This window comes from Labrus bergylta, chromosome 18 (genome assembly GCF_963930695.1).
Source record: "Labrus bergylta chromosome 18, fLabBer1.1, whole genome shotgun sequence".
NCBI lineage: Eukaryota > Metazoa > Chordata > Actinopteri > Labriformes > Labridae > Labrus > Labrus bergylta.
The window spans coordinates 8,792,717-8,819,171 of NC_089212.1; the positions used below are offsets into that span (position 1 = coordinate 8,792,717).

The 26,455-nt window shown below is 45.2% G+C and overlaps 1 protein-coding gene across 1 annotated transcript; it reads left to right on the top strand.

Annotated features, from left to right (window-relative positions):
* The first annotated feature begins 418 nt into the window (after positions 1 to 418).
* scfd1 (sec1 family domain containing 1) lies at positions 419 to 18,841 on the top strand. Its single transcript, XM_065966201.1, has 25 exons — positions 419 to 523; positions 1,624 to 1,694; positions 1,794 to 1,882; positions 2,594 to 2,684; positions 2,792 to 2,914; positions 3,177 to 3,264; positions 3,521 to 3,610; positions 3,959 to 4,014; positions 4,105 to 4,190; positions 4,289 to 4,388; positions 6,304 to 6,443; positions 6,883 to 6,973; positions 7,459 to 7,532; positions 7,708 to 7,789; positions 7,942 to 8,038; positions 8,137 to 8,207; positions 12,821 to 12,900; positions 13,017 to 13,079; positions 13,923 to 13,998; positions 15,248 to 15,301; positions 16,273 to 16,325; positions 16,412 to 16,445; positions 16,881 to 16,946; positions 18,042 to 18,110; positions 18,564 to 18,841. The coding sequence occupies exons 1-25, from the start codon at positions 493 to 495 to the stop codon at positions 18,585 to 18,587; spliced, it is 1,899 nt and encodes a 632-aa protein (XP_065822273.1). The 5' UTR covers positions 419 to 492; the 3' UTR covers positions 18,588 to 18,841.
* Positions 18,842 to 26,455: the final 7,614 nt, after the last annotated feature.

Sequence of the window (26,455 nt, forward strand, 5' to 3'; positions counted from 1 at the left end):
GTCCTGATTTCTTCTACTTTGAATGACTGAAAAACATATCTGTGACTGCCACTCAGACACACCATGATGATTTATTGGTCGTTTAAATGAAGGCCATAATACGTTTCCTTGAATTAATTTTCCCTACCCCTGACATTAGAGGGCAATATTTAACCTTTTGCTCCTTAACATTACATGACGGCTTCAGCTTCTGACTGCATAGTTTTATTTTATTTGCAGGGCTTTAGATCGCCTTCACTCTGAGTGAAAAAATCTTCTGCTCTGCCCCTGTCGGTTATGTTGTTTTGCACAATTTGTGTTTTTATATTTGTGTAAAATATTTGAAATACTTCTATACTTTGGTAAATGTCGTGGCGACATGCACGTGTTTGATTTATCGGAAAAGCGTCAGAGTGACACGTCTTCACTCCTTTTCCTCCTCTTTGACCGGTCGGCTGACGTCGAGCTGCTGCCACGTCATCGGACGCTCCGTCACCACCAACAACATCAAACATGGCGGCGTCCGTCCGGGAGAAGCAGACGGGTTAGTCAAACTGATTGTTGTCTTCTTTAACGGTTAATTGTGGCGGCAAACGGCAGAGTTTACGGGATGTTTGGACGTTAAACCTTCCTGACTTTCACGGAGGAGATTTATTCAGAGCTGTCACATCTTTAACCAGCTAACTAACCGATCTTCATCTCTAACTCGTTCAGCTGATTAACAGACGTTTCAGTTTCACTTTTTGTCACAGAAACTCTTCATACTCCTCTTCTGCTTTATAACTAATGATCCTGACTGATTAATAACCAGTTAACTAAAGACTGAACCAACCGCTTAGCTTGTGAGCTAACGCTGCTGCTAGCACTGTTAGCTACATGAAGCTTACCTGCTGCAACCAGAAATCATTTATCAGCTCAGAGTTTGAGTATTTTTAAGAAATATTGGTGTTTTATACCTCCAGTATATCGTATATTGAGACTGAGATTAAACGATAGGGATGTAATGATACACTCAACTCAATACGATACCCATCACGATACAGGGTTCACGATATGATGAGGCAGAGGCGTGGTCAGGGGCGTGGTCAGGGGCGTGGTCAGCGGCGGCTTTCCCACCTCATTCCAGGTGCCAACCCAAAAAATCCTAGCCCTTTTCAGACCGCCGCTTCAAGGCACCATATATACGCCCCTGTGACGTTCTGCCTTCAATCTGAATGTCATAGAGGCGTAGTGAGGGGACGCAGTGATCCCCCCTCTGTCCCGTCTTCAGAGGTAGTACCAGAGGAGAGGCGGAGCCAGTGGGGAGCACAGTGCTGTGTGTGCATGTCTGACTGTGTGTGTATGTGAAGCTCTTGCTCTGCAGTGCTCTCTTACGCTTCCCCAACGCCATAACGCAATGTGAATTCCCAGCCGTTGCGACTCTGTAGCGGAATTGCACTCTGAAAAAGGCTTACAATTGGCCGTTTGCCTTGTCAGAGGCGGGACTTAACTTAGAATAAACCATCACTTTTTAATCTGCCTGGCCCTTTTGATATTAAGTTTTGAATTATTTAATAAAAGGTCATTATATGCTTTTATTTTGTAATTAGATAAAAAAGTACATGTTGCTGTGTGTGAACAGTTTGTGTGTGTTTTCTCCTGCAGTCGCTCTGAAGCGCATGTTGAACTTTAACGCTCCTCCTCTGAAGAACACAACAGCCGAGCCAGTATGGAAGGTAAAACAAGCACACACACACACACACACACACACACACACACTTATTTTATCTCCTAACTGATCTGTGTGTGTCTGTATTTTGTGTGTGTGTGCTCAGGTGTTGATATACGACAGGTTCGGCCAGGACATCATCTCCCCGCTGCTGTCCGTCAAAGAGCTGAGAGACATGGGCATCACCCTGCACCTGTAAGAGACTCACACACACACGATTCAAACTACGATGTGCAAAAGTCAAAACGTTCCTGATCCACATAAAGTATTAAACGTTACAGGACGAGAAGATGATCCAGCCTGTGGTTGCCTGATTAATAACAGCCACGAAGATGAGACTGTTTTTATCATGTGTGCAGCTACAAAACAACAACAATGAATTATAAAGCGACATTAAGGCCCCGTGTCCACCTAGCGTTTTTTCCTGTACACATCCTCCTCGCTCCGTGTTTGATCGGGAATTAAACGATCTGAAATATAAAAACATGCAGTAAAAAGTAACGGAGCAGTGTCGCTCATACAGCTGCCCTTGTCAACAGACTGTTGTCATGGAGACAGCACGGAGGTGCAGCGCTTTTCTTCTCAGCGCACAAACACTTCATGCAAGCACTTCAGAGTGCACAGCCAATGCTTTACTGCCCGGAGAAACGCCAGGTGGACACAATGCATGTAGAGCGAGGAGAGAAATTAAACAACTTGTTTAAACCACTTGCAATTCTGGTGACGACGTTTGAATGTTTAGTGGACTAAACGCCCACATCACTAGCAGCTACAAATTACATTTATTTTGCAAATGATAGAAAATGACCATGTGAGAGCTCCGAGTTGCTCTCCAGAAGTTCGTTTCTTTTTGATAATAGTATTTCCTCAGAGTTTAGAGTGTGTGTGTGTGTGTGTGTGTGTCAGTCTGCTTCACTCAGACAGAGATCCTATCCCCGACGTTCCTGCCATCTACTTCGTCATGCCCACAGAGGAGAACATAGACAGGATATGTCAGGTACACACACACACACACACACACACACACACACTTTGAGAGTAAGCAGTTTAAATGCTCTTCTGTTGTGACCTGTAATGAAAACGTGTGTGTGTGTGTGTGTGTAGGACCTGAGGAACCAGCTGTACGAGTCATACTTTCTGAACTTCATCTCTGCAATCAGTCGGAGTAAACTGGAGGACATCGCCAGCGCCGCCCTGGCTGCTAACGCCGTCACTCAAGTCACCAAGGTTACCATGGTTGCTCTTTGATTCAGCCTCACTTAATGCATCAAATGATTCTGTATATAAAGTGAATATTATGGGGGCGCAGCGGAGCTCCAAGCGGGAAGTTTTGACTTCTATCTGAGTCTTTTTATAATTAATTAAATAAGTGTTTTGTGATAGAATATTTTACTGTTTGTCTTCTGGTCCAGAAGCTGGTACTTAACATCCTGATGAGTGTGTGTATTGCTGTTGTTGACCCCACGCTCCGTGTGTTTGTGTGTTTCAGGTTTATGATCAGTACCTCAACTTCATCACTCTGGAGGACGACATGTTCGTGCTCTGCCATCAGAACAAGGAGCTCATCTCGTACCACGGTAACACACACACACACACACACACACACACACACACACACACACACACACACACACACACACACACACACACACACACACACACACACACAGAGAGACACACAGGCAGGGGCGGCTGTGGCTCAGTGGTAGAGTCGGTCGTCTCTCAACTGGAAGGTCGGGGGATTATCTGGATATTTTTATGGGCTGCACACATTCAAACAGTTTTAGACAGCTTCAAATAATCTGAATACAAATGCTGTGTGTTTCTGTGCAGCCATCAACAGAGCAGACATCCAGGACACAGACATGGAGGCCATCATGGACACCATCGTCGACTCGCTCTTCTGTTTCTTTGTCACGCTCGGTGAGTCTGTGTGTCGGTTTGACTGACCTGAAAGTGTGTGTGTGAATATTTGGTCAGTTAATCAACAGATTGAAGAACGAGGACGCTGCTTCAGGTCAGGATCCTCTGATAGGCTGGATGAGTTAAAGGTGGTCCCTCAGTGTAGTTCTGTTTCTGTCCACTAGATGGAAACCTCCGTTTAGATCTTTGAAATGATCAGTCAGAGTGAGAATCAGGATCAGAGGGATGTTCTCATAGTCGCCAACAGACCGCGTCCTTCAGCTTGATGTCGTCTCCTCACATATTCCCACGGCTTCTTTTCCCTGAGACTTTATTCAAGTGTGTTTTGTTGCTGTTTCTGTTGCTCAGGTGCAGTGCCGATCATTCGCTGTCCCCGTGGAAACGCAGCAGAGATGGTCGCCGGGGTGAGTTCACACTCTCATGAATGACTTTATTGTTCTCCTCAGTAGGTGAAGTTTTAACATCTGATTTGATGTTTCTGTTTGTGTGTTAAGAAACTTGATAAGAAGCTCCGAGAGAACCTGCGGGACGCCAGAAACAGCCTCTTCACTGGAGACAACATGGCTGCCGGACAGTTCAGGTAAACCACACGCTGAAAGTAAAGTAAACTACACTTCCCACAATGCTGTGCTGTATGTGCAGCAGCTTTAATGTGGGCTCTGTTTGTTTTCTCTTCAGTTTTCAGAGGCCTCTGTTTGTTCTGGCTGATCGTAACGTGGACCTGGCCACGCCCCTTCACCACACCTGGACCTATCAGGCGCTGATCCACGATGTGCTGGTGAGCCGTCACAAACTCTTACTGCATTACTGCACTCTACTGAAGGCTTTAAGATCATCTCACACCTGTAAAGTTTGGTGTTAAAAGGCCGTGAGGTGTTTGCTTAAACATAGAGTAGCAAACGATGACGAGCTCAGAGCGTCTTTAAAGACTTTAACCTTCAAATCAAACAAAACGTGCGTGCGTCTGTGCGTCTGTGCGTCTGTGTGTCTGTGTGTCTGTGTGTCTGTGTGTCTGTGTGTCTGTGTGTCTCAGGGATCCCCAAAGGCACATACACACACATTATTTCATGCAGAGCCAGAGAGCTGTCAGCTGCTGAGGTTAATACTGACAGCACAGGAATGTGGAGTTACACCGATGTGTTACATAACACACACACACACACACACACTAACTTTCCTTCAGCAGGGAACAAATCAGCCGTTGTGTTCAGATAACTCTGCAGCCTGACTCATGATGGAAAACATATTTAAATCTTCCTGAACAAATAAAAATTGATTTAAAAATTGTAGCCCTTCTGACTTTTCACGAGCTGCTTCAACCGAACGCAGAGCGTCTTCCATCAGAACTACGACGCTGACAGGTCCTCTCTGGTTCTGCGTTAGTCTAACAGAGTGAAGCTTCCCTCTCTTTCCAGATGGTCTTTGTCTGAGCACAGATATCAGCTACAGAGAGAACTTTAACCCGACATGATAGCTTTGTGTTCATCCTGAGTATTAATCCCTGACAGCTGATTGTTCAACGTGTCAAACAGCTTCATGAGATTCTGAATGTTTCCTCTCCCGATACAAAGAGAAGGGAAGTGTGTCTGTGGAGTTCAGGGAGTCTGAGTTTATCTGACAACCTCACTTTGTAATCTCAAGGCCCTTCAACACGAGAGCTGTCGGCCTTCATCATTTCGGTCCCTATCAATTATCATCTTTTTTTTTTTTTTTTTACCAGAATCCCACTGTGACCTCACAAGGAGAGCACATTTGAAACTGAGCATTTTCCTCTGTGTTGTAAGACTTATGCAGACCACACACTTGCGTACGTGCATGCTGCAAGAAAGCCACACATTGGATCCAAACAAGACTGCAGCCTCTGCACATGGGGGGTGCGAGAACTAAGCACCAGGCCACCGGTGCCCCTCTATCATTGACAACCTTCACAGAACTGTGATGTACCGGGGTACGAGTCCATAAGATGACGCTTTAAATGTGTCCCATTTGTTTTGGAAACAGCTGATATACTCTGTCTCCATTTTTAGACTTTCTTTAGATTTACGTCTTTTGAAAAAATGCCCTGCAGCTTCTCCCAAATCCACAATCCTTGATCCAGAATCCAGACCCTTGATGTACTTTTTGTTTTTGGTAGCGTGGGTCCAGATGGCAGCGCCGCCGCTCGCTGGCTGCACATTCTCCGGCTTTCTCCTCTTTTCCTACAAATATGTCCAAAAGTCTGAACAGAGCCTGCAGGAGACCAGATCCCAGCACTAAATCTCGCCCCTCATCCCCCCTCTGTTCCCATGACAACAGCACTGTTATGATATGACGGTGGCTTTTGTAAATGAGATCTGCTTCCTGTCAGCTCCCGTCAGGATTCATGTTGTCAGGATTCACTGATGGAAAATTGAGACGCACACACTGAAGGTAGACTGAAGGTAAATGTCTTTGGGTTGTCTCGGTGGTTTCACGCTCGATTCAGTCAATTTCAAAAGACTCAAATGGTTGAATTAGATTATATGACACAAGAAAAACAATTTAAGAGAGGAAATGAAGCCAGCCGTGACTTAATGAAGAGTTACTCATGGGTACTGACGCCGAGAGAGACTGTAAAAAAACAAAACAACCAGTGAAGCTGCTGCTGTGAACTCAAAACAACAAAGACCACATGAGAAATCTTATATGTGTGTGTTTGTGTGTTTCTTCTTCAGGACTTCCAGCTGAACCGGGTGGTGATGGAGGAGGGCATGGGGGCTGCGCCATCTCCTGCCGGTGCCAGACCAAAGAAGAAGAACAGGAAGATGTACGACCTGACCGCTGCCGACAAGTTCTGGCAGAAACACAAGGGCAGGTCAGAGTCTTTACCCTCGGCTTTGAATGTTTATAATGTTTGAATGCTTAAGTAGTTTTTCAAAGCCGGGAGTCATACTTGAAACGAGACGCTGCAGTCGTCTGTTGTTGTTGTTGTTGTTGAGGGGAAATAAGAGACTACGTGGTCCTTTTGCGGCCCTTCCCCGTGGAAAAGCAAACTGGTTCTAAGACAGTTTGCTATGGAGCGTTCTAATTCATAACTGTGTGATCCTGCTGTGGTCGACAAAATCTTTTAAGTTTACAAAGCTGTGACTTCATTTGTTATTTAGAAATCAGAATCTGGTGGAATGGTTAGAAGCTAAAGAACAGGGACGCTGGTTAGGCTCCGTCAGCAGAGCGAATAAAGAAGAAGCGCCAACGTTTATTTTTCAAAAGGTAAATAAATCAAAGATGTGTGTGTGTGTTTATGTGTGTTTCAGTCCGTTCCCAGAGGTGGCAGAGTCGGTCCAGGAGGAGTTGGACACTTACCGAGCGCAGGAGGACGAGGTCAAACGCCTGAAGAGCATCATGGTGAGACAAACACACGGTAACGAAACATTGCCAACATGTCTGTGCAGGTTAGACAATCAATCAATCAACCGTCTTCATGCCTCGAGACGATCATGTTGATTCTACAGCTGCGTCATATTTGTGTCTCAATCTGTGAATGGACGCTATCGGAGCGGACGCGTGATGCTCACATATCTGGTAGAAGTTCTGGGTTAGCCCTGCCACCACCTGGAGGGAGCGAGATGGCCCCGTCCACTCTTGAGCGCATAATGACGGCGTTTCGTTGTGAGAGTAAAATTCAAGGGGAACCAACAGACTTTACAAACCGGAGAAAATCCTTTTTTTTTGCAGCTTTGGGGCTGCAGGTCTAAATGAAGCGGCTGCACTCGGTCAGAAAAGTGAGGGAGGGGTCAGGGCGGAGGGGGGATTGTATTGTCTTGAAACATTCAGTGAACCTCGTCAGGACGGTAAGAGTTCATGATTGTTTGGTGTTTGTGTGTCTGCAGGGTTTAGAGGGCGAGGACGAAGGAGCCATCAGCATGCTGTCAGACAACACGGCCAAACTCACCTCTGCTGTCAGGTACCAAACACCGTCTCTAAAGCGCAAACATCAATCTTTATACTTAGTATTATAGCATCCTGTTAGATTATGAATGTGTTGTTATGTAAAGATGTGATTGTTGTCTTCACTTCACGAAGAGGAGGGCGAGTGCTTTCCTCTGTTGACTTGTTTTGTGTTCCTCTGTGTGCTGCAGCTCTCTGCCCGAGCTGCTGGAGAAGAAACGACTGATCGACCTGCACACCAACGTGGCCACAGCCGTCCTCGACCACATCAAGGTACAACACACACACACACACACACTGACACACTAACAGACACTCACACTAACAGACACTCACACACACACACACACACAAACAGACTTGTACATGGGATCTAAACGTTTCTAAATGTTGACATCTTTGTTGTTTGTTGTTTGTATCCTCAGAGTCGTAAACTGGACGTTTACTTTGAGTTTGAAGAGAAACTGATGAGCAAGTCGACCTTAGACAAATCTATACTGGACATCATCAGTGACCCAGACGGTACACACACACACACACACACACACACACACACACACACACACACACACACTTACAGGTCAGTCAAACTAACATGTCTTCATGTTTGTGTTTATCAGCCGGGTCCCCTGAAGACAAAATGAGACTTTTCCTCATCTACTACATCGCAGCTCAGCAGGTTCCTTCAGAGGTAACACACACACACACACACACACACACACACACACACACACACACACACACACACACACACACACACCGTGTCTTTAAAGAGCCTAACTCTGAAAACATTGGAGGCCGTGCGTCCATCACTTAAATCTTCACTTCTGTGACATCATGTACGCTTCAACAGTTCCCTCAAAGCTTGCTGGCGTCACGCCTGACCACGATCTTTTCAAACAAATCTCTAGACGGGTTGAAGCTTTGAACTGAAGAGGACAGCGTTCCCGTGTGTGTCATACTGAAAAGAATCGCGTTAGTGTTTCTATTGTGCAGCCCAAACAATGATTCCTTTCACAGCAGGCTCAGTAAGTGTAACTAATAACATCCATAAGTGAAGGCTCTTTCAGAACACACAGATCCTCTTCTCATGCCCAAATAGTTTCCCCGTTAAAGAACATGTTTTCACTTCACTCTGCATCTCCAAACAGTCAGAAACCTGACCTTGTTTCCAAACCGGCGCTCTGATGGACGAGGACGGCTGCTTCAGATCTGTGTTATTGGATCTGTCATCATCTTTCATTATGAGTCACACAACCACCGCTGTACTGGCTCTACCGTAAACCGTCACCGTCACCACTTGGCTCTCATGTCTCAATTGTTCCGTGAAATTAGATTTACCTCGGTTACGGAGAGATCTTCACCGCTCAACCGAGTGCGCAGCAAGAACACAAACAACGCGCCATGCACACAGAGCCGGTCACTCCAGTAACAGCAGGTCTCTACATCATAGGAGCCAAAGGAAGGAAGCAGAGCTGGTTTTATCTGGTGCATGGACTTAGGGCGCACTCACGCTAGGCTGGGTTGCTCCGTACTGATAGCCTGACTGACCCCCCCCCTCCCCATTCACTTGCTGGCCTGAGCACGGTTACCTCTTGTCCACATGCATGGCTTTACGTGATCATGAAGCGTGCTTAAAGGAAGAAAGTGTGACTTTTTGATCCAGTAGATGTCGCCCTTTGAGCATCAGCATGAAACCAAAACAAACTGCTGTTTGGCCACACCTCCTCCATACTGAAGCCTCCGCTCTCCTCCAGAGACACACCTCCAACCCCTCTCCACTCACGTTCACACGAAGGAGTTGTGAATTAGAATGCATCATAATTAAACACCATTAAGCTCAAGCGGCAGGCAAACTTGTCCTTGTCTCGAGCTGCAATCTCCTGTGTCCTGCTTTGTTGTGTTAGCATGCTAATGTTAGCGCTCTTTAGTTAGCTCGTAGCTTCACATTGCATGTAAACTAACACATGATGGCCGTGATCTAAAAACTCTTACGCACATCCAAATAATTAGTGAGTATGTTCTTCTTCTCTCTAGTTCTTGATTAAAACAGCTTTTATACACAAGGGGAGGAGCCGGCCATCCCATCCATGTAAACACGGCTCTCACAACAACACAGCCAGCGGGACTCGAGCTTCTCACTCGTTGTAGACAGTCATGATTCAGATACACAGGATAGACTTGATTTATGATATATTTATGTATCATAACACATTCTTCACACATTCTTCCTTTAAGTTTACAAGATAGACGGACTGAAAAATAGAAAAGGGACTCATGGTCGAGTTGTTTGACATTTCTGCTTGAAAAAGGATCAAACAATAAAATATCAAAAATACATTTTCAGTGGATGGCTTGATTTGTTTCTTGCATTAAAACAGATTAGTCTTTTTTTTCCAAGTCTCTGGAGCTAGTAGAGTTAAAGTGAGGTTTGCCGTTAGGAGGAGGTGAATGATGTATCTTTGAATGTGGGTGCTGGTCTGTATTAACAGCAGAGATGATTCTGTGACCTGAGGGTTGTCGTGGTTCGGTTTGTTGTCCCGCTGAGGTTCACTTCCTTTCAAAGAAACCTGAAAACCCCTGAAGAAGAAAAACTGTGACTGAAGGGGGAACTCTGTGTGATCCTGCTGTGGTTGAGTGCTTACTTCAGGACTGAAACTGGATCAGTGTGGAGAGATGACGACCTGTGGGGACAGAGACATTAAAGATGAGACAATGCTCCTTATTCTCCTCTGTGGTGAAGACAACGGGCGCTGAAACTCAAAGACCTCTAGATCGTCCCGGAGAACATCACATCGTGTTGTTTTCTCCACAACGGGATGCAGTGACTGTGTTTAAGCTTGTACAGGACCTTCATTTAAAATGTCTGCTTTTGAACAAATTCAGCCAAACAAAAGTTCTTTTTTGCATCTTTCATGACTTTCCTATTTCCTTCCATCATCCCAGCCAAGCGTCCTCCCCACCGCTCAAACCAGAACAGCTCCGGGGACGGGGGATGCTTAATTCACCAACTGTGGATTGGCGCCTGATAAAAACTTCTTCTACAGATTGTTTTAAATGAGCTGTGCCTCCAGGTCTGCAGAAGCCGCATTCTACCGATCAATAGCTTAGCTTTGTCGGGCTTCACGAGAAGCATCTTCTTGGCTCTGAATGTCCATAATTTCACCGTGAGCTAATGGTAGAACAAAGATGGCCGAATCAAGGAGCCAAGCGAGCACAGAGAGCTGGTTAGAGCGGCTGTAGCAGGAACACAGCTGGAGGAGGTTTAGTTTGGCAGATGACCGACTCATCATTCATGAAACGACAGAGACAGTTGAGTTCATGTTTGAAAGGTTCTCTGTCTTTCCGTTCATTAGTAAACTATAACAACAGGTCAGCAGGTTTATAAACTCCACAAACTACAAATAATGTTCGAGAAGTTAACACCAGAAAAGTTTGGAGAACTTTCTGCTGTGCCGACATATTGGCTAGCATAGTGGCTCGCTCGGTGTCTGAGTCCAGGCCTCCTGCTGCTGCTGCTGCAGGCGGAGAGGCGGCTTTAACACCTGCTAAACTAATTATAACATCTGTCTCTATTACTCAGTCACTGATCGTTAAACATCAGCGAAACAGAGCGAGGGCCAAGATCAGAGAGACGGACACAGATCTCTTCATCGATACAGCTTCTTAACTCCTCCAATGGAAACACTTAGTGAGGTTTCTGTTATCAGGCGTCTCAGGACAGAGAGGTCCAAAGAGTTTCTAATTCAGACAACAACATTTTATAACATCCGCCATTCACACCAACCCACATAAAGGACTACAAACGCTGAAGTATACACGTTGGGCCAGTAGTCGGCGGTTTGACTTTGTCATAAAATAACACGTGCGCATGCACACATACTCGTCCTTCCACAGGGCAGTGAGGTGTGAACATACAGTGAGCATATGTGAAAAGTTTCCTTTTACTGATTCACTGCTGCCAGTTTAAACGACAACAGAGACAGAGCTGTTTTGCGGCATTGTCGTGTAAACGAACAGCCGAAACACAACAGGAGGTTACCGTTTTCTGCTGAAATGGCTGTCGTGGTTGACGCTGTGAGGCGTTCTCAGTCAGCTCTGTGATTCTCAGCGTCTCTTCCCATTTACAACTCGTCCTCAGCTGATGGATGATGTGATAGTTTCTCTTCTGCTTTTATCCTCATTTCATCCACCTGAATGATGGATCACCCTCCATCACCACCCACCGTCTCTCTCTCTCTCTCTCTCTCTCTCTCTCTCTTTCTCTCTCTCTCTGTCTCTTCCTGTCATCCATAGGCGCTCCTCTCCCTCTGAACGGCTCCCGGCCTCCTGTCTCTCTCTAGTTCCTCTCCCACCTTTGATCTCCCTCCCCCTCACAGACCCCTCGCTCACCCCTTTCTCCCCCCTAAATCTGCTTCAGAGTCTCCAGAGAGCTGACCGATGTGGTGGGATTTCACTCTGACAAAAACAATCTTTCTCACAGACACACTTTCATGGGGCTCAGAAGTTGTGTAATCTTTCAGTGTCTCCTGCTGAGCTGGAGCTCAGGAGCTCACTGAAGAGGAGACATTACGCCTTACCTCACCGTCACTAGCTGTAGTTAGGAAACATGGTGGAACATTTTCATCCTGCAGAGAAAAATCTGTGATGTTTCCACAAAACGTTTTACCTGACAGAGAAAAATAAATCTGAGAGAGGAGGGAGAGTCCACTCAAAGATTTTTAAAGGCAGAAGCTCCAAAAACTGCAGTTCCTCCAGTGTCCACTAGAGGCTATCTCCTGCACTGAGTCAGTCCCCATTGTTAGGGGGCGTGGCCACTTTGAGTGACAGGTGGGAGCTACTAGCTGTCAGCTAGGTGTCACCTCAGCTGATTCAGTCCCTGACCTTTAACCTCTGGGCCGTGTTTGTGCTGCTGGAGCCTTTTGGAGATCTGTCTCTCTGTGAGCTTTATTGGACTAACAGACCATCCAACAAGTCTGAGTTCTACTTTTTACAACCAGTCACATTAGAGCTTTATTGTATTTACATGTTAGCAACGATTAGCAGCTAACTGTGACTGTAGGAACCAGACCTGGACTGTTAGCTCGTTCTCTGTTTGTCATTGGTTGTTTTATTTGTGGCAGCTCATGGATTTGCAGGAGCTCATAGACTTCAGATTGTTGTTGGGTTTTCCAGGAAGGGAGACGACAGGAGCTACACCCACTTATCTGACGATCATCACTTTTAGAAAACCAACCTGTAGACATCCCTAATTAACAAATTCTAGAAGGACTGATGTTTATGTGTTTCCTGTGTGTGTTTCAGTTGGACTTGGAGCAGTATAAGACGGCTCTGATGGACGCCAACTGTGACCTTTCACCTCTGAACTACATCAAGCAATGGAAGTACGTCTGTTGCTGCAGTTTCCTTCATCCTGAGAGTTGTGATAATCTGACTGAGGGAGGGTCATTCAGCCTGTTTGTCAGAAATTCCGGTCGTGATCTTTCTGTCTTTTTTTCAGGGCGTTTGCAAAGATGGCTGCAGCCCCGGCAAACTACGGCAACAGTGGAGTCAAACCGATGGGGTGTGTGAGCATCACTATATTCACCTCTAACTGTTTGATTTTAAATTAGAACAACTTAAAAATCCAAACTCAAATAATACGTTTGATGTGTTGATACTCCTTTTTATAAATTGTTTCAAAACGAAACAATCTGTCATTTTTTTATGCTGGACGGTATCAGAACGTGCCAAAGCTTTAAAAAACTTTAAAAAACTTCAGATCTTCAGTCATATTTTTAACTTAGAGAGAGAGAGAGAGCGTTGAATTTGCAGAAATATGTCGGCAACATTTTGGTACCGTATCACTGCCAACGTACGTGTGCAATTAATTCAGCGAGCAAAAGATTCTCAGCAATTTTTGGGCATTAAACAAGAAATTACCCAATTTTGGAGGACTTGTCTTTAAGTTGCTGTGACATTAGGATGTAGTCCTCATCGCAGTGACACTGGGTTTCAAACCGTCCTCAGATCTTTGTTGCATGTAGTCATCCACTCTCTCGAGTTTAAATTCTTGTTTCATGATAACCCGAGTGAAGTGAGGACTTTGAGAAACCCAAAGAAAGCAGAACAGTGAGGAAGAGGTATGAGCTGCTGCACGGCTCATGTTTTGATGATTTTTGTCTTTTCATCTGAGAATTGTGTGATGTCATATTTAAAAAAAAAAAAACTGCTTAAAAGAGCTGGAAAATATGACCTCTCGTCTCGTCTTGTCCTCTCCTCTCCTCTCCTCTCCTCTCCTCTCCTCTCCTCTCCTCTCCTCTCCTGTCCTGTCCTCTCTTCTCCTCTCCTCTCCTCTCCTCTCTTCTCCTCTCCTCCTCTCCTCTCCTGTCCTCTCCTGTCCTCTCCTCTCTTCTCCTCTCCTCAGGTTGTTTTCCAGAGTGATGAACACAGGCTCCCAGTTTGTGATGGAGGGAGTGAAGAACCTGGTGATCAAACAGCATGTGAGTGAAACTCCTTCAAACATCCTTTAAACCCAACAGACCTGTCCTGGTTACACCTAGTTATCATCGAGGATTGGCCCAGACATTACAGCTTTAAACACAAGTCACCACAAGGAGACACGAGCTGAACACAACTCCATTAAAATGACCTGAAGTTATTCCTTCATCAGAAAACTGCAAAATCTGCTAAATCACTTCAAACACCAACTCTGGCCCTCCCTCAACATGACGACACATTCCTCTGCCCTCTGCACGCTTTATTTAACCTGCATCTCCACCACCTGGTCTGCCAGGAGGTTAAATTAAGCGCTCCTGATGTGACAGACTGCAGCGACGATGATGATGATGATGACAGGCAGCAGGATGATGGTGAAGAGGTGCTTCAGGGTGAAACTGGCATCAACATGGAGTCATTAATAATCCTGCAGTCTGGTTTCTTCATACAGGAGCTGAAGTGAGAATATCACAAACTCTCTGAGGAGACGAGGACAAAAATGTACACTTTTCTTCCACGCTCACGTCTCCTGTTTTGGAAAAATCTCTTCACCACAGTTTGAGGATCAAATCCAGAAATAAGAAAACTGAAACAGAGATTCCGATGGAGCCTTCACTGATGAAATTGTCGCTGTTATGAACTCTTACACCTTAGGGCTAAAGTGTGAATCACGATTTTGCTCACACATTGACATGATTGATCTCTTTGTGGCACAGCGTGACGTTAGCTGTCCAGTGGTGAAGCTCTGAGCTCGAAGGAAACGTCTTGAGGTTAACACCTCGATGTAATCCTGGCATGTGGGGTCATCTCCTCCAAAGGTGTCGGGACTCAGAGAGAGAGAAAGATGGGGAGGAGCTCAGACATCGGGAAGGAGCTTAAAGAAGAGGAGCTCCTCCATGTTTGAAGATGGAGTCATTATAGGAGGGAACACAGATATGGCTGCCTCTAAGGAGTGTGTCCAATAAGGAGACCCTGAGGTAGACTCAGAACACTCGGCAAAGATCCTATACGTGGTCTGGACTGACATCACCTCAGGATTACCCCAGAGAGGCTCTAAAACCTCACCTGGTAGAGCGACATGTCGACTCTTGTTCAGCCTTCTCTTCGGTAAACCTTCTCCACAACAGGAGCTCAACATGGATGGAGGGATAATTCATCCTTCTCCTTGTGTCATGAGAGGAAAAATTCACTGAGAATAAAAAGTGTTCAGATTTGTCTTGCTGCTGTGTTTTAAAGCTGCTTCTTCTCTTCCAGAACCTTCCGGTCACTCGGATCCTGGACAACCTGATGGAGATGAAGTCTCATCCTGTGAGTGTGTCATTTTATTATCATCATTTCTCTTTTATTTTTGAACAATCGTTTCAAAAATGTGATCAGCTTTTAGTTGACTGTAAAGGTGGAGTCGGTAGAATTGTTTGTAAACACAACATTCAAACTGGGCCCCTCCTCCTGGGCTCATCGTCCCCAGAAGCTCACCCTCACTGCAGGACGTACTCCTGGACTTCATGTTTATGGAAGGCCGCATCATGTCCACGTTGTGTTCCCGTGCAACATTGTGCTCGTGCATGAGGTACCGAACTGTGCCAAAGCACACCATACTTGAGCTCAGGACTCTAGTCGAACCATCTGGACTTTCAAACGTGCTGGAGCACCCTATGGGTTGCCTAGAGAGAGTGAGCCCTGAAATAAGGAGGAACGTCCTTAAAGAGCGGCTCACTATAGCAAACAGGAGGAGAAGAGCTTTATTCAGGGACTATTTCTGGCAGCGGATGAATACTGTCAGAGGAGGGAAACTGTTCACCCTGTTTATGAAGCTAAAGTGGCTTTTTATGACTTTTTCTGTGTGTGTGTGTGAGAGATTATATAACACACACACACACAGGTTGACTCTTCTGAACTGTTTAACACACACACACACACACCGTGTGCATCTTTCTCAGCGTCTGGAGTTTCAGACGACAAACAAAGATCCTGTTGTTGGTAGTCTGGGGGGGGACTAGGGAGAGGATGAAAGAAACGGAGAACATTCACATTCTCCCTGTATCTGATCTGTGTGTGTGTGTGTGTGTGTGTGTGTGTGTGTGTGTGTGTGTGTGTGTGTGTGTGTGTGACAGAAACAGATCTGAGATGATGTACAGATATGAAGATGGACTTTTAAATAATTTATGTTTGAATGATTTAAGATTTGATGATTGGTCGATTTGAGCTTTTGGAAAGGTGTCGGTAGATGAGCGTGATGTTTCAACTCCTCGTTGTGATTCTCTTCTTCTCTCCTCCAGGAAACAGACGACTATCGATACTTTGACCCAAAGATGCTGCGAGGCAGTGAGAGGTATCACTCCCACACATATTTCTAATCCATTTTAAGAGTTCAGGCTGATCATCTCCCGACTAACTCATCCTCCTCCTCTTCCTCAGCTCCATTCCCAGGAACAAGAACCCGTTTCAGGAGGTGAGCTCAGTTTCTCTGGACTAATGCTTGATGGATGAGTTTTTCCAAGAACTAACAGAGAGACAGGAAATGCACGTCACAGACTCTGCTGCTCATGAAGTCAGACTCTAAAGCACCGAATCCACCAAGCGGTCCGGGTCAGTCCGGTTCTGTGATCAGTTTCCACTGTCAAACATTGGACGTGGTACCAAAATAACCGATCTCCGCTTACCAGTGAGGGGACGGCTGGGCAAGATCAGGGTTTACCCATCAAACTGGACTGAACCGGATCACTTGGTGGATACAGGACTTAAAAACATCTTCTTGCACTTCTCACTGAAAGAGTCGGACTGAGTTGAATCAGGGGGTGATGATTCTCTCCTGAGGTTAAATTAAGATTTGAAGCAAACGTTCACCGTGATCATGTGACTGATGTGTTGGTGTTTGTTTTTTCAGGCCATCGTGTTCGTGGTCGGAGGAGGAAACTACATCGAGTATCAGAACCTGGTGGACTACGCTAAGGTTACGATAAGACTTCTGTTATTACTGCAGAGAATGTTTTTACTATCAGAGGAATCGTTTAATCGTCTCCTCCTCCTCCTCCTCTTCCTCTTCCTCCTCCTCCTCTTCCTCCTCCTCTTCCTCCTCCTCTCCTTCCTTCTCCTCTTCTTCCTCCTCCTCCTCTTCTTCCTCCTCCTCCTCCTCTTCTTCCTACTCCTCCTCCCCCTCTTCCTACTCTCCTTCCTCTCCTTCCTCCTCCTCCTCTTCCTCCTCCTCTTCCTCCTCCTCTCCTTCCTTCTCCTCTTCCTCCTCCATGTCCTCCTCCTTTCCTTCCTCCTCTTCTTCCTCCTCCTCCTCTTCTTCCTACTCCTCCTCCCCCTCTTCCTCCTCCCCCTCTTCCTCCTCTCCTTCCTCTCCTTCCTCCTCTTCCTCTTCCTCCTCCCCCTCTTCCTCCTCCTCCTCTTCCTCCTCCCCCCTTTCTCCTCTCCTTCCTCTCCTTCCTCCTCCTCCTCCTCCCCCTCTTCCTCCTGCTCCTCTCCTTCCTCCTCCTCCTCTTCCTCCTGCTCCTCTCCTCCCTCCTCTTCCTCCTCCTCTACCTCGTCCCCCTCTTCCTCCTCCCCCTCTTCCTGCTCCTCCTCTACTTCCTGTCCTTCCTCCTCCTCCTCTTCCTCCTCCTCCTCCCCCTCTTCCCCCTCTTCCTCCTCTTCCTCCTCCTCCTCCCCCTCTTCCTCCTGCTCCTCTCCTTCCTCCTCCTATTCCTCCTCCCCCTTTCTCCTCTCGTTCCTCCTCCTCCTCTTCTTCCTCCTCCTCCCCCTCTTCCTCCTCTTCCTCCTCCTCCCCCTCTTCCTCCTGCTCCTGCTCCTCTCCCTTCTCCTCTTCCTCCTCCTCCTCCTCCCCCTCTTCCTCTTCCTCCTCTTCCTCCTGCTCCTCTCCTTCCTCCTCCTCCTCTTCCTCCTCCCCCTCTTCCTCCTGCTCCTCTCCTTCCTCCTCTTCCTCCTCCTCCTTCTCCTCTTCCTCCTCCTCCTCCTTGTCCTCCTCCTCTTCCTCCTCCTTGTCCTCCTCCTCCTCCTTTAGTCCACAGGCTCCATATTAAACCTCTAACTTGTGTGTTTTCAGATGAAACAGGGGAAGAAGGTCGTTTACGGCTGTAGTGAACTCTTCAATGCTACTCAGTTCATCAAACAGGTGAGACTCAAACTTCCTGAACTCTCCTCCCCTTCCTCCTTCTCCTCCTCCTCCGATTCTTCCTCTTCCCTATCTGTCTTACAAACACATGATAACGAGCTGAACTCATATTATGATTGAACACTGTGTAGCCCGTTCTGTATCATTTAGATTTCAAAATAAGATTGCATTGTTACAAGTTACAATTCATTTAGCAGACGCTTTTATCCAAAGCGACGTACATCAGAGAGTCAGTACTAATCCATTCATACACCGCCACCAAAGCAGCGGGAGCAATGCGGGTTTAAGTGTCTTGCCCAAGGACACATCGGACATGTTGCTCAGCTGGGGATTTAACCCTCAACCTTTCGGTTGAAAGGCGATGACTCTACCAACTGAACTACAGCCGTCCCATTTTCAGCATTCTCATTGTTTCAGATTCATTTTAGTAACTCCTGAACTTTTCCTCCACAGCTCTCCCAACTCGGCCAAAAGTGACGGGGACGCCAACGACACCTGTGAATCTCTCTCTCTCTCTCCCTCTCCCTCTCCCTATTGCTCACCCCCCCTCTCTCTCTCTCCTCCCCCTCTCTATCCTCCCCCCTCCCCCCCCCCTCTCTCTCTCTCTCTCTTTTCTCTTTATTCCAGTTGTTTTATAAAACTCTGTAAATGGACTCAAACATTTTCTGTCTTCACTGTAATAATTTTCTGTCTCTGAGCTCTAATGATAATAAAACTAGAATCTAGCCTTACACCGTCTTCACTCGTCTCTTGATGCGATGTCACGATGCACCACGGCGGGTTGCATCCTCTGTTGACCATCTTACTGAACATGGCAGCTTTTTAATCCATGAGGACGAGCGGTCAGAAAAACAAACTCTGTTTTTGAACTATTTAGAAAGTGCTTTAAACATCAACCTTTCAGCCTTTATTTCCTCGCCATGGTCATGTGGACACACACATCATCATCACCTGAAGGCTGCAGCCTGGCACTGTGTGTTACAGATCTACTCGTGTGTTCCTCCAAAAAACAGAGAGATCAACTTGAGGATTATGTCATCGAGGTATTTTAATCTGTGTGTGTGTGTGTGTGTGAATGTGTAGTGACCAGTCTGGGAAATAAAAGTTCAGTAGTTCATAAACATTACGATAGACAGAGGATGTCTTTCCTAAGGCGATGAAGACGATCGTTTTAGTTTCTCATGTCTTTAACCCTTAAAGCAGCTTCCTGCTAACTCACTGATGCTGTAAAATCTGACCACTCTTCAGTTTGCACCAGCGACCAGACAAATACGATTTGAACACTTGGAGACCTTCGGCTCGTTGATCGTGTTTTAGGTTAAAGGCAGGGTTGGTCGTTTCCTCCAGATCCACTTTTTAAGATTCTGGTTGAAATTCAACACCCTCGTTTTAGAACGAGCTTTATCCACTTGTTGTTTCTCCTCACTGATTATATTTTCTCTTCTTTGCTGCTACGTCCACGTCCGTCATATTCACCGGTTTGAATCTCATCCAATCACTGCATTATATCCACTCCTAAACTCATCTGCTGCGCTGTCATTGGCTGGAGGAAACACACCAGCTCTGCCCAGGAACTACCCGAGTCAACCAGAACAAACCAGAACAGTAAAATCCAGTCAGAGGACAGAGTCTCTGCAGACACAGTCACCACCACACATGTATGGAGGCCCTGAAGGACATTTAGACACTACAACACTTTGAGGGTGAGACGGACTTCAGGGGGAAGAATGAATTCCAGATTTTAAAATAGATAAATGTCTAAAAACTAAAAACACAATCATGGTGAACGATCTGAAGTGATTTATTCTCAGATCAAAACGTGACTCATCAGCAGACGGGTTTCATTTGGAGTCTGTTAGTTCAGCTCTGTGTGAGACAACACGTGTTTCTGTTTCTATTATTTCTACTGCAAAGACCACCCGCCCTCTCACACACATACACACACACACAGACGGCTAATCCCAGCTCAGTGTCGCTGATGTCGACTCTGTTATGTTGACTTAATGACCTGAGAGCTGAAATAATGAGGAGCAGAAACAGGAGGGAAAGACGAGTGAGAGTTTAACATGGAGGTGATGAAGAGGAGGGAGATAAACGGAGACACATGGGAGGAACGAGGAAGAGACAGAACAGGGAGAATGGATTGGTCAAGACCAGATGATCCAAAGGAGGAAGAGAAGGAGCAAACAATAGATGGAGGATGAAGTGAGAGTTATAAAGTGTGATGAGAGAAGGAGATAGGAAGGAGGAGGAGGCCGGATGGAGAGGGAGGATATGTTTAAAGGAACTAACTACACCTAACTGAGCAAGACCCCAAAGTGATACAATAACACAATTAAAGGAGCAGTATGTAACTCTGACACCTAGTGGTTAAAATGGGTACTGCAGTCCAAATTCTAAACAATGTAGAGAGCTGTCTCCCCCTCCTCTCTAGAGTCCATGCTCATGCAGGTTGCCATGTGGTGAACACTGAAGCTTGAGTGTTTATCCAGCTCTGCATCGGTCTGTAAACCTTTCTGTGTTCTAACCTCTCTCCATTTTTCAAAAGCATCTCCAATATTGATCCTAGTTTGAGCACGTTTCTGCTCGTGGAGCTTATTAGAAACATGCAGAGGCTTTTTAGGTCGGGTACAATCACTTCTATCTGAACCACTTCTCTTGCCCGCTTCCATCGCTGCAACACCTGTTGGTTTGACCTGATAACTGCTCTCATATCTGGCAAATCGAGGGGCGTCCAAAACGTGCCTTAAAACCTCCTACCTTCTCTGGTCCAAACAAATCCAGAGCATTCAGGAGCAGAATCTAAAGTTAGAAGGAGGACATACTGGCTGCTGCATTGTTGTCAGAGAAGCCAGCACTTCAACATATCATGTTTCCTTAATGTCTGATCATATAGTAAGGTCACTTTATCATCTCACTCACTACACATCTCACTGACTGGACCTTTGGAATAATACCAGACCTCATTACCAATTTCTGCTAAATGTGAATTATTTGTCCTGTGAGGTAAAGTCTGTGTTTTTATGAATGTGACATTCATAACTAAAATATGTAAAACAGATTTTAAAGTTACAATAGTTCTCCTTTAAAATGTTGTGGATAACAAGTGCATGTTTTAATAACCTCTCACACAGTCTGACCTGATGACAAGGAAGCACGAGTATGAGGAAACAGAAGGAGCCTCCTGCTCTCTTATGATCATAACAGAGGAGCTGCAGGAGCAGAGTCTCCTCCTGCTGAGTTCTTAGAAGGAGGTCTGGAGGTCAAAGTTTGACCTTCGCTCCTCTCCGTGTGTTCAGAGCAGAAATCAGTCCAGCATGTGCAGGGCGATAGGCTAACAGTTTCCACCTGCTTCCAGTCTTTTTGCTACGCTAAGCTAAGCTAATGGTGCGTTCCATTCGATCTGGGAGGGCAGAAATTTCAAGTTGCCAGTCGGATACGTCATCAGGATTTTCAGCACTGATGCTTTTTAGAGCTGGAGGCTGTCTGCCATTTCGGTACTTAAAAACAATAAATGCTATAATATCAGGTGTCTTTAGGACTTATATTTTTGTTGCTGGTAACAAACAGGTATGGTTGTCATTTAACTTTTCCTTGAAACAGTTAAAAAGATCTGAGTAGAGATGTTGACACCCTCAGCACTTCCATGTGCACACACACTTTGAAGAAACACACACACACTTTGAAGAAGTCCATGTTCTCCTCCTCGTGATGGTCGCCCCCCCCTCCCCTGCAGCTCGACGTGGGGGTCCTCTTTTTATCTGAAGGATGGTATGATGCGTTCAGGAACACTTCCTCCCTGCCTGTTGAAGCTTCAGATCAGCCGAGAACAAAAATCAGAAAGTCTTTAATTCTCCGTTAAAGCCGTCAGTGTTCAGGGTTAATTAACTGTAATAATCATAATACTGTTATGTAACACATATTTTAAAAAAAGGTCTACCAGGGTTAAAGAAACAGATTAAGAGGGAGAAGCCTCAGCGGCACCCCCGGAGGCTGAAATGTGTACTACAGCCTTCAACACAAAGACCAGTTTGTGTCCTGCCGTGCCGTCTCGTCCTCGGGATAATATTTACCATCCTCAGAGAGAAATTATGTCTGACTTATTTTCTCCACACAGAACAAACGTGCTCTGAATGTTTCCACAGATTTTCTGCTTCATTAGCTGGAAAAACACAAATCTGACTCAGAGTGAGAAACAACATCACTCAGAAACCTTCTGTCAACACACTTTGAAACTCTGCTGTCTGCTTGACAAAAGAAGCAGCTGAAAGATTCAAAATTGATTCCCAATAACAAACTGAATCTCTTCATTCCTTCATCCGCCAGTTTAAACTAATAAGAAACGTTTATAGAGATCCTAATTAGATACATGAATCCATTCATAAGGTTAAAATATTTCAACTGAAGAAATTCCTGGAAAGACAACCTCATAAACAATCGGATTCCTCTTCAATTTGATAATTCATTCATTTATTCATCAATCCGTCACTGATTGCCACGAGACACAAAGAGAGAGAGAGAGAGAGAGAGAGAGTATCTACTCCAAGCAGCAACCTCTGGTGTTAAATAATGAAGCCGATGTTGAAGTGCAAAATCCTGCAGTTCCTCCAGTGTCCACTAGAGGCTGGTTGCAGAAGCACAGGAAGTCACATACACACCCATTCTAAAAAGCCTGTTTTTACAGCAGAGATTAACATGTTTACAGCCTGGTTCAAAAAACAAATAGGTCTGATGAGCTCATGTCTCGATCGTGAATGTTTTGATGAATCATCCGGTTTACTTGATGAAGGATAAGAGTTATTCACAATAAGGCGTGTAGCTGACATGATTGACAGACTTAAAACCCGCCTTATACTCCAGCTCTCAGCCTGTCGTTAGGTTGACTGAAAGTTGGGCTGAGACAACATTTCCAGCATGGAGACCGCCATCGATGGGACTCCAGCGCCCCCTGCAGGAACAGACGGGGGACATCACTCAGGCACTCACTCAAGAACTTTTCGCCAACAGCTTTTGTGTTTTTAAAAGAACAACGGGGACGACACAACACCTACACTCATTTAACCTTTATGTATCCAGGTTTGTCCCACTGAGACTTCCTGTTAATGAAACTCCTCTTGTTTCCTCTCAGTGTTTTTTACTCCCTGAGGTCTAAAGCTCTCAGGAGGCATTCAGGTACAAGAGATAAAGATGAGGAGGAAGAAAAAGACAAGACACCAGAGAGAGAGTTAAAGAAAGAAGAAGAAATTTAAAACCTGTCTTGGTTTGCTCCTCAGCCGTCTCTGAGGCGCCACAGGAAACTCAAAAAACACAGCTTTTATGATGATGATACTTTAGCGTCAAATGTTTCTTCCATCACAGCAACTTCAAAAACACACAAAATCACATTAAAAGTACAACGGCATCCACATTATACAGTTTTCAAGTCTTTACAAAAAGTTTATACGACTTTAACTCCAGATTTAATGTAAGACTCAAACGAGTAATTCAGGCAAACATCAGGAGAACATGGAGCCCTGTGTCTCTGGTTTAATGAGTGAAATATGTTTTTACTTTTATGAAGTAGATTAAAGTAAAGGACCAATCAGTGAGATGTGTAGTGAGTGAAATGATAAAGTGAGCTTACTATATGATCAGACATTAAGGAAACATGCTATGTTGAAGTGCTGGCTTCTCTGACAACAATGCAGCAGCCAGTATGTCCTCCTTCTAACTTTAGATTCTGCTCCTGAATGCTCTGGATTTGTTTGGACCAGAGAAGGTAGGCCATTTGAGACGCCCCTCGGTTTGCCAGATATGAGAGCAGTTATCAGGTCAAACCAACAGGTGTTGCAGTGATGGAAGCGGACAAGAGAAGTGGTTCAGATAGAAGTGATTGTACCCGACCTAAAAAGCCTCTGCATGTTTCTAATAAGCTCCACGAGCAGAAACGTGCTCAAACTAGGATCAATATTGGAGATGCTTTTGAAAAATGGAGAGAGGTTAGAATACAGAAAGGTTTACAGACCGATGCAGAGCTGGATAAACACTGAAGCTTCAGTGTCCACCACATGGCAACCTGTGAGCATTGACTCTAGAGAGGAGGGGGAGACAGCTCTCTACAATGTTAAGGATTTGGACTGCAGTATCCTTTTTAAACACTAGGTGTCAGAGTTACATACTGCTCCTTTAAATTAAGCTCAAGATGTCTCCAATCAAACGTTGTTGTGTTAGTTTACAAAGTGAGAGGTACCGATTGTTCCAATGACGAGTTCTCACTGGATGACTTTTTCCCTGAAATCCTCCTGCTGATCCCAGAATCACAGATCATTGGTCAGCCGCCGGTTTTGTAGCTTTTTTAAAAGAAAGAGATCTGATTGGATCCTGTCCCGCTCTAGCTGTGACCTCAGCTGACCATCTGATGTTTCATTTGAACCGTGTAACCGCTTGAATGTGTCGTCCTGATCTGACGCTTCACAGAAACCATGTCAGCATGCAGCGTTTCGGCCCTCAGAGAGCTGTCGGTCCCAGCGTCTGTTCAAGGTCTCTGCCGATAACACACACAGAGCCCAGGCCCTCCACAAAGACAGGATTGTTCTGTGACACACAAAGATCAGGTGTCTGCAGGTTTCTGCGCTCTGAAAGAGACGTTTTCTATCAGAGGAAGATATTTGGAGCATTTACACTAATCCAGGTGGAAGACGATACAGGTGTTCAGAGGTCTCATTCCGAGGAAAAAATGGGACCAGTTTCAATAATCCATCAGGCCGAGTTCTTCCCCCACAGGCAGCTGCTGGTTTCAGTTCCTCTCTGTTCAGAATCAACCTGCAGGGACAAGAACTTTGTCTCTCCATTAACAAAGCTGCATATTTAGAACTCTGATGTTCAAGATGCATTCAAGGACACTGCAGCCTCACTAGGTTTATGACAAACATAAACATCATTCACATTGTCGTCATGGTACCATCTCCAAACCATGTCCAAAGATTTGGACAAGGTGTGGAGCCGCTATCAGCCCTGGACTGATTTAACCCTTGCTTATATTCATAATAGTCATGTCACAGTCATATTTACAGACTTTATTTACATAGCTTTTATTTTGAAGTCACACAGAGGAGAGTTTGAGCATCACATCTGTTTTAAATACTGCGGTGCAGTTACCACCAACTCTCAGCAGACACACATCTTTTCACTTTAACTGCATGGCTGTTAGTGCCGCTGATTGTGAATGAGATAATTCTTACAAAAAGAATTCTTTGTTCAGAAAGGGGGCAGAAATTACTGCACAAAGACTTGTTTGCTCTTCAGTACAGTTAGGGGAGCATTTAACCCTTTGTGTGGGATTTGTGATGTCTTTTTGTCAGAGGTTTAGCGGGTGCGCAAAAGGAGCGCAATCCTTCATGAGAATCAGACCTTTGGTTTTCTTAGAGACCCAAAGTCTAATTTAATGTGATATCATGATTCACCTTCTTTCCTTCTGTTTGTCTGTGTTGTTTTCTAGAGGCAGCAGAAGACAAACATCTCTTAAACTTCCCGGTGAGGGATGTGAAGCTGATCTTCAGGGTGAGCAGCTCTGTGGGAGATCAGCGAACACAGATCACATTCCTGCTCGTCACACGGGACGCCCATCTGATAAAAGATCTCCAAAGAAACCAAACATGTGCTCTGGATCTCAATTAGAAAGCCGAGAACAAGTTATATAAAGATAATAACAAAAAGGTCCGTCCATGAAAACACACACGGCACATTCATTAGCTTCTGATTATTCTGTGCTGCAGGCCACGTTTATTCCACAGACGAGACAACTGTAACATCCCATAAACCTATAAACAGGGGCGGAGCCAGACCTCTCATGGACTGGGACACCCCGGCTGGGGCCCGGACTTTAGTTGTGTCTCGAGATAACAATTGTTCTGAACTGGCGCTACACAAATAATGATTGATTGATTGATGGGCCAACTTGCTTAGCTGTTGGTAAACTATGACACAAAGCCGGCTGCAGATAAGATGAAAATGGGACGGATGGATTGTTTGTAATTTACAAAAATTTCAGGCGGCAAATGCACACTTTGCATGTTGTCAACACTTTTGTGCAAATAAGATCGGTGCAGGAACATTTTTGATGCACTTCTCTAAAGCAGATGTTTTATGGAGTAGATTTTATTTATATTTTACAATCAATTATTTGAATAACAAAGACTGTAACATTTAAAATCTCTTGTTTTTTAAAAGTACTGTAGTAAAAAAAGTGACACTCTTGGAAACCGGCTGGTTTTAATAAAGATTAAAGATTTAGAGTTCTTTTCTTCTAGCAAAAGAAGTTGGCATGGATTGTATCACCGCTCAGAAATGATAATTATCTAATGTTC

Coding starts and splice junctions, on each gene's coding strand:
- scfd1 (XM_065966201.1), top strand. CDS start 493: ATGGCGGCGTCCGTCCGGGAGAAGCAGACGG. Junction 12,901..13,016: donor AACTACATCAAGCAATGGAA/GTACGTCTGTTG, acceptor TCTTTTTTTCAG/GGCGTTTGCAAAGATGGCTG. Junction 15,302..16,272: donor TGGAGATGAAGTCTCATCCT/GTGAGTGTGTCA, acceptor TCTCTCCTCCAG/GAAACAGACGACTATCGATA.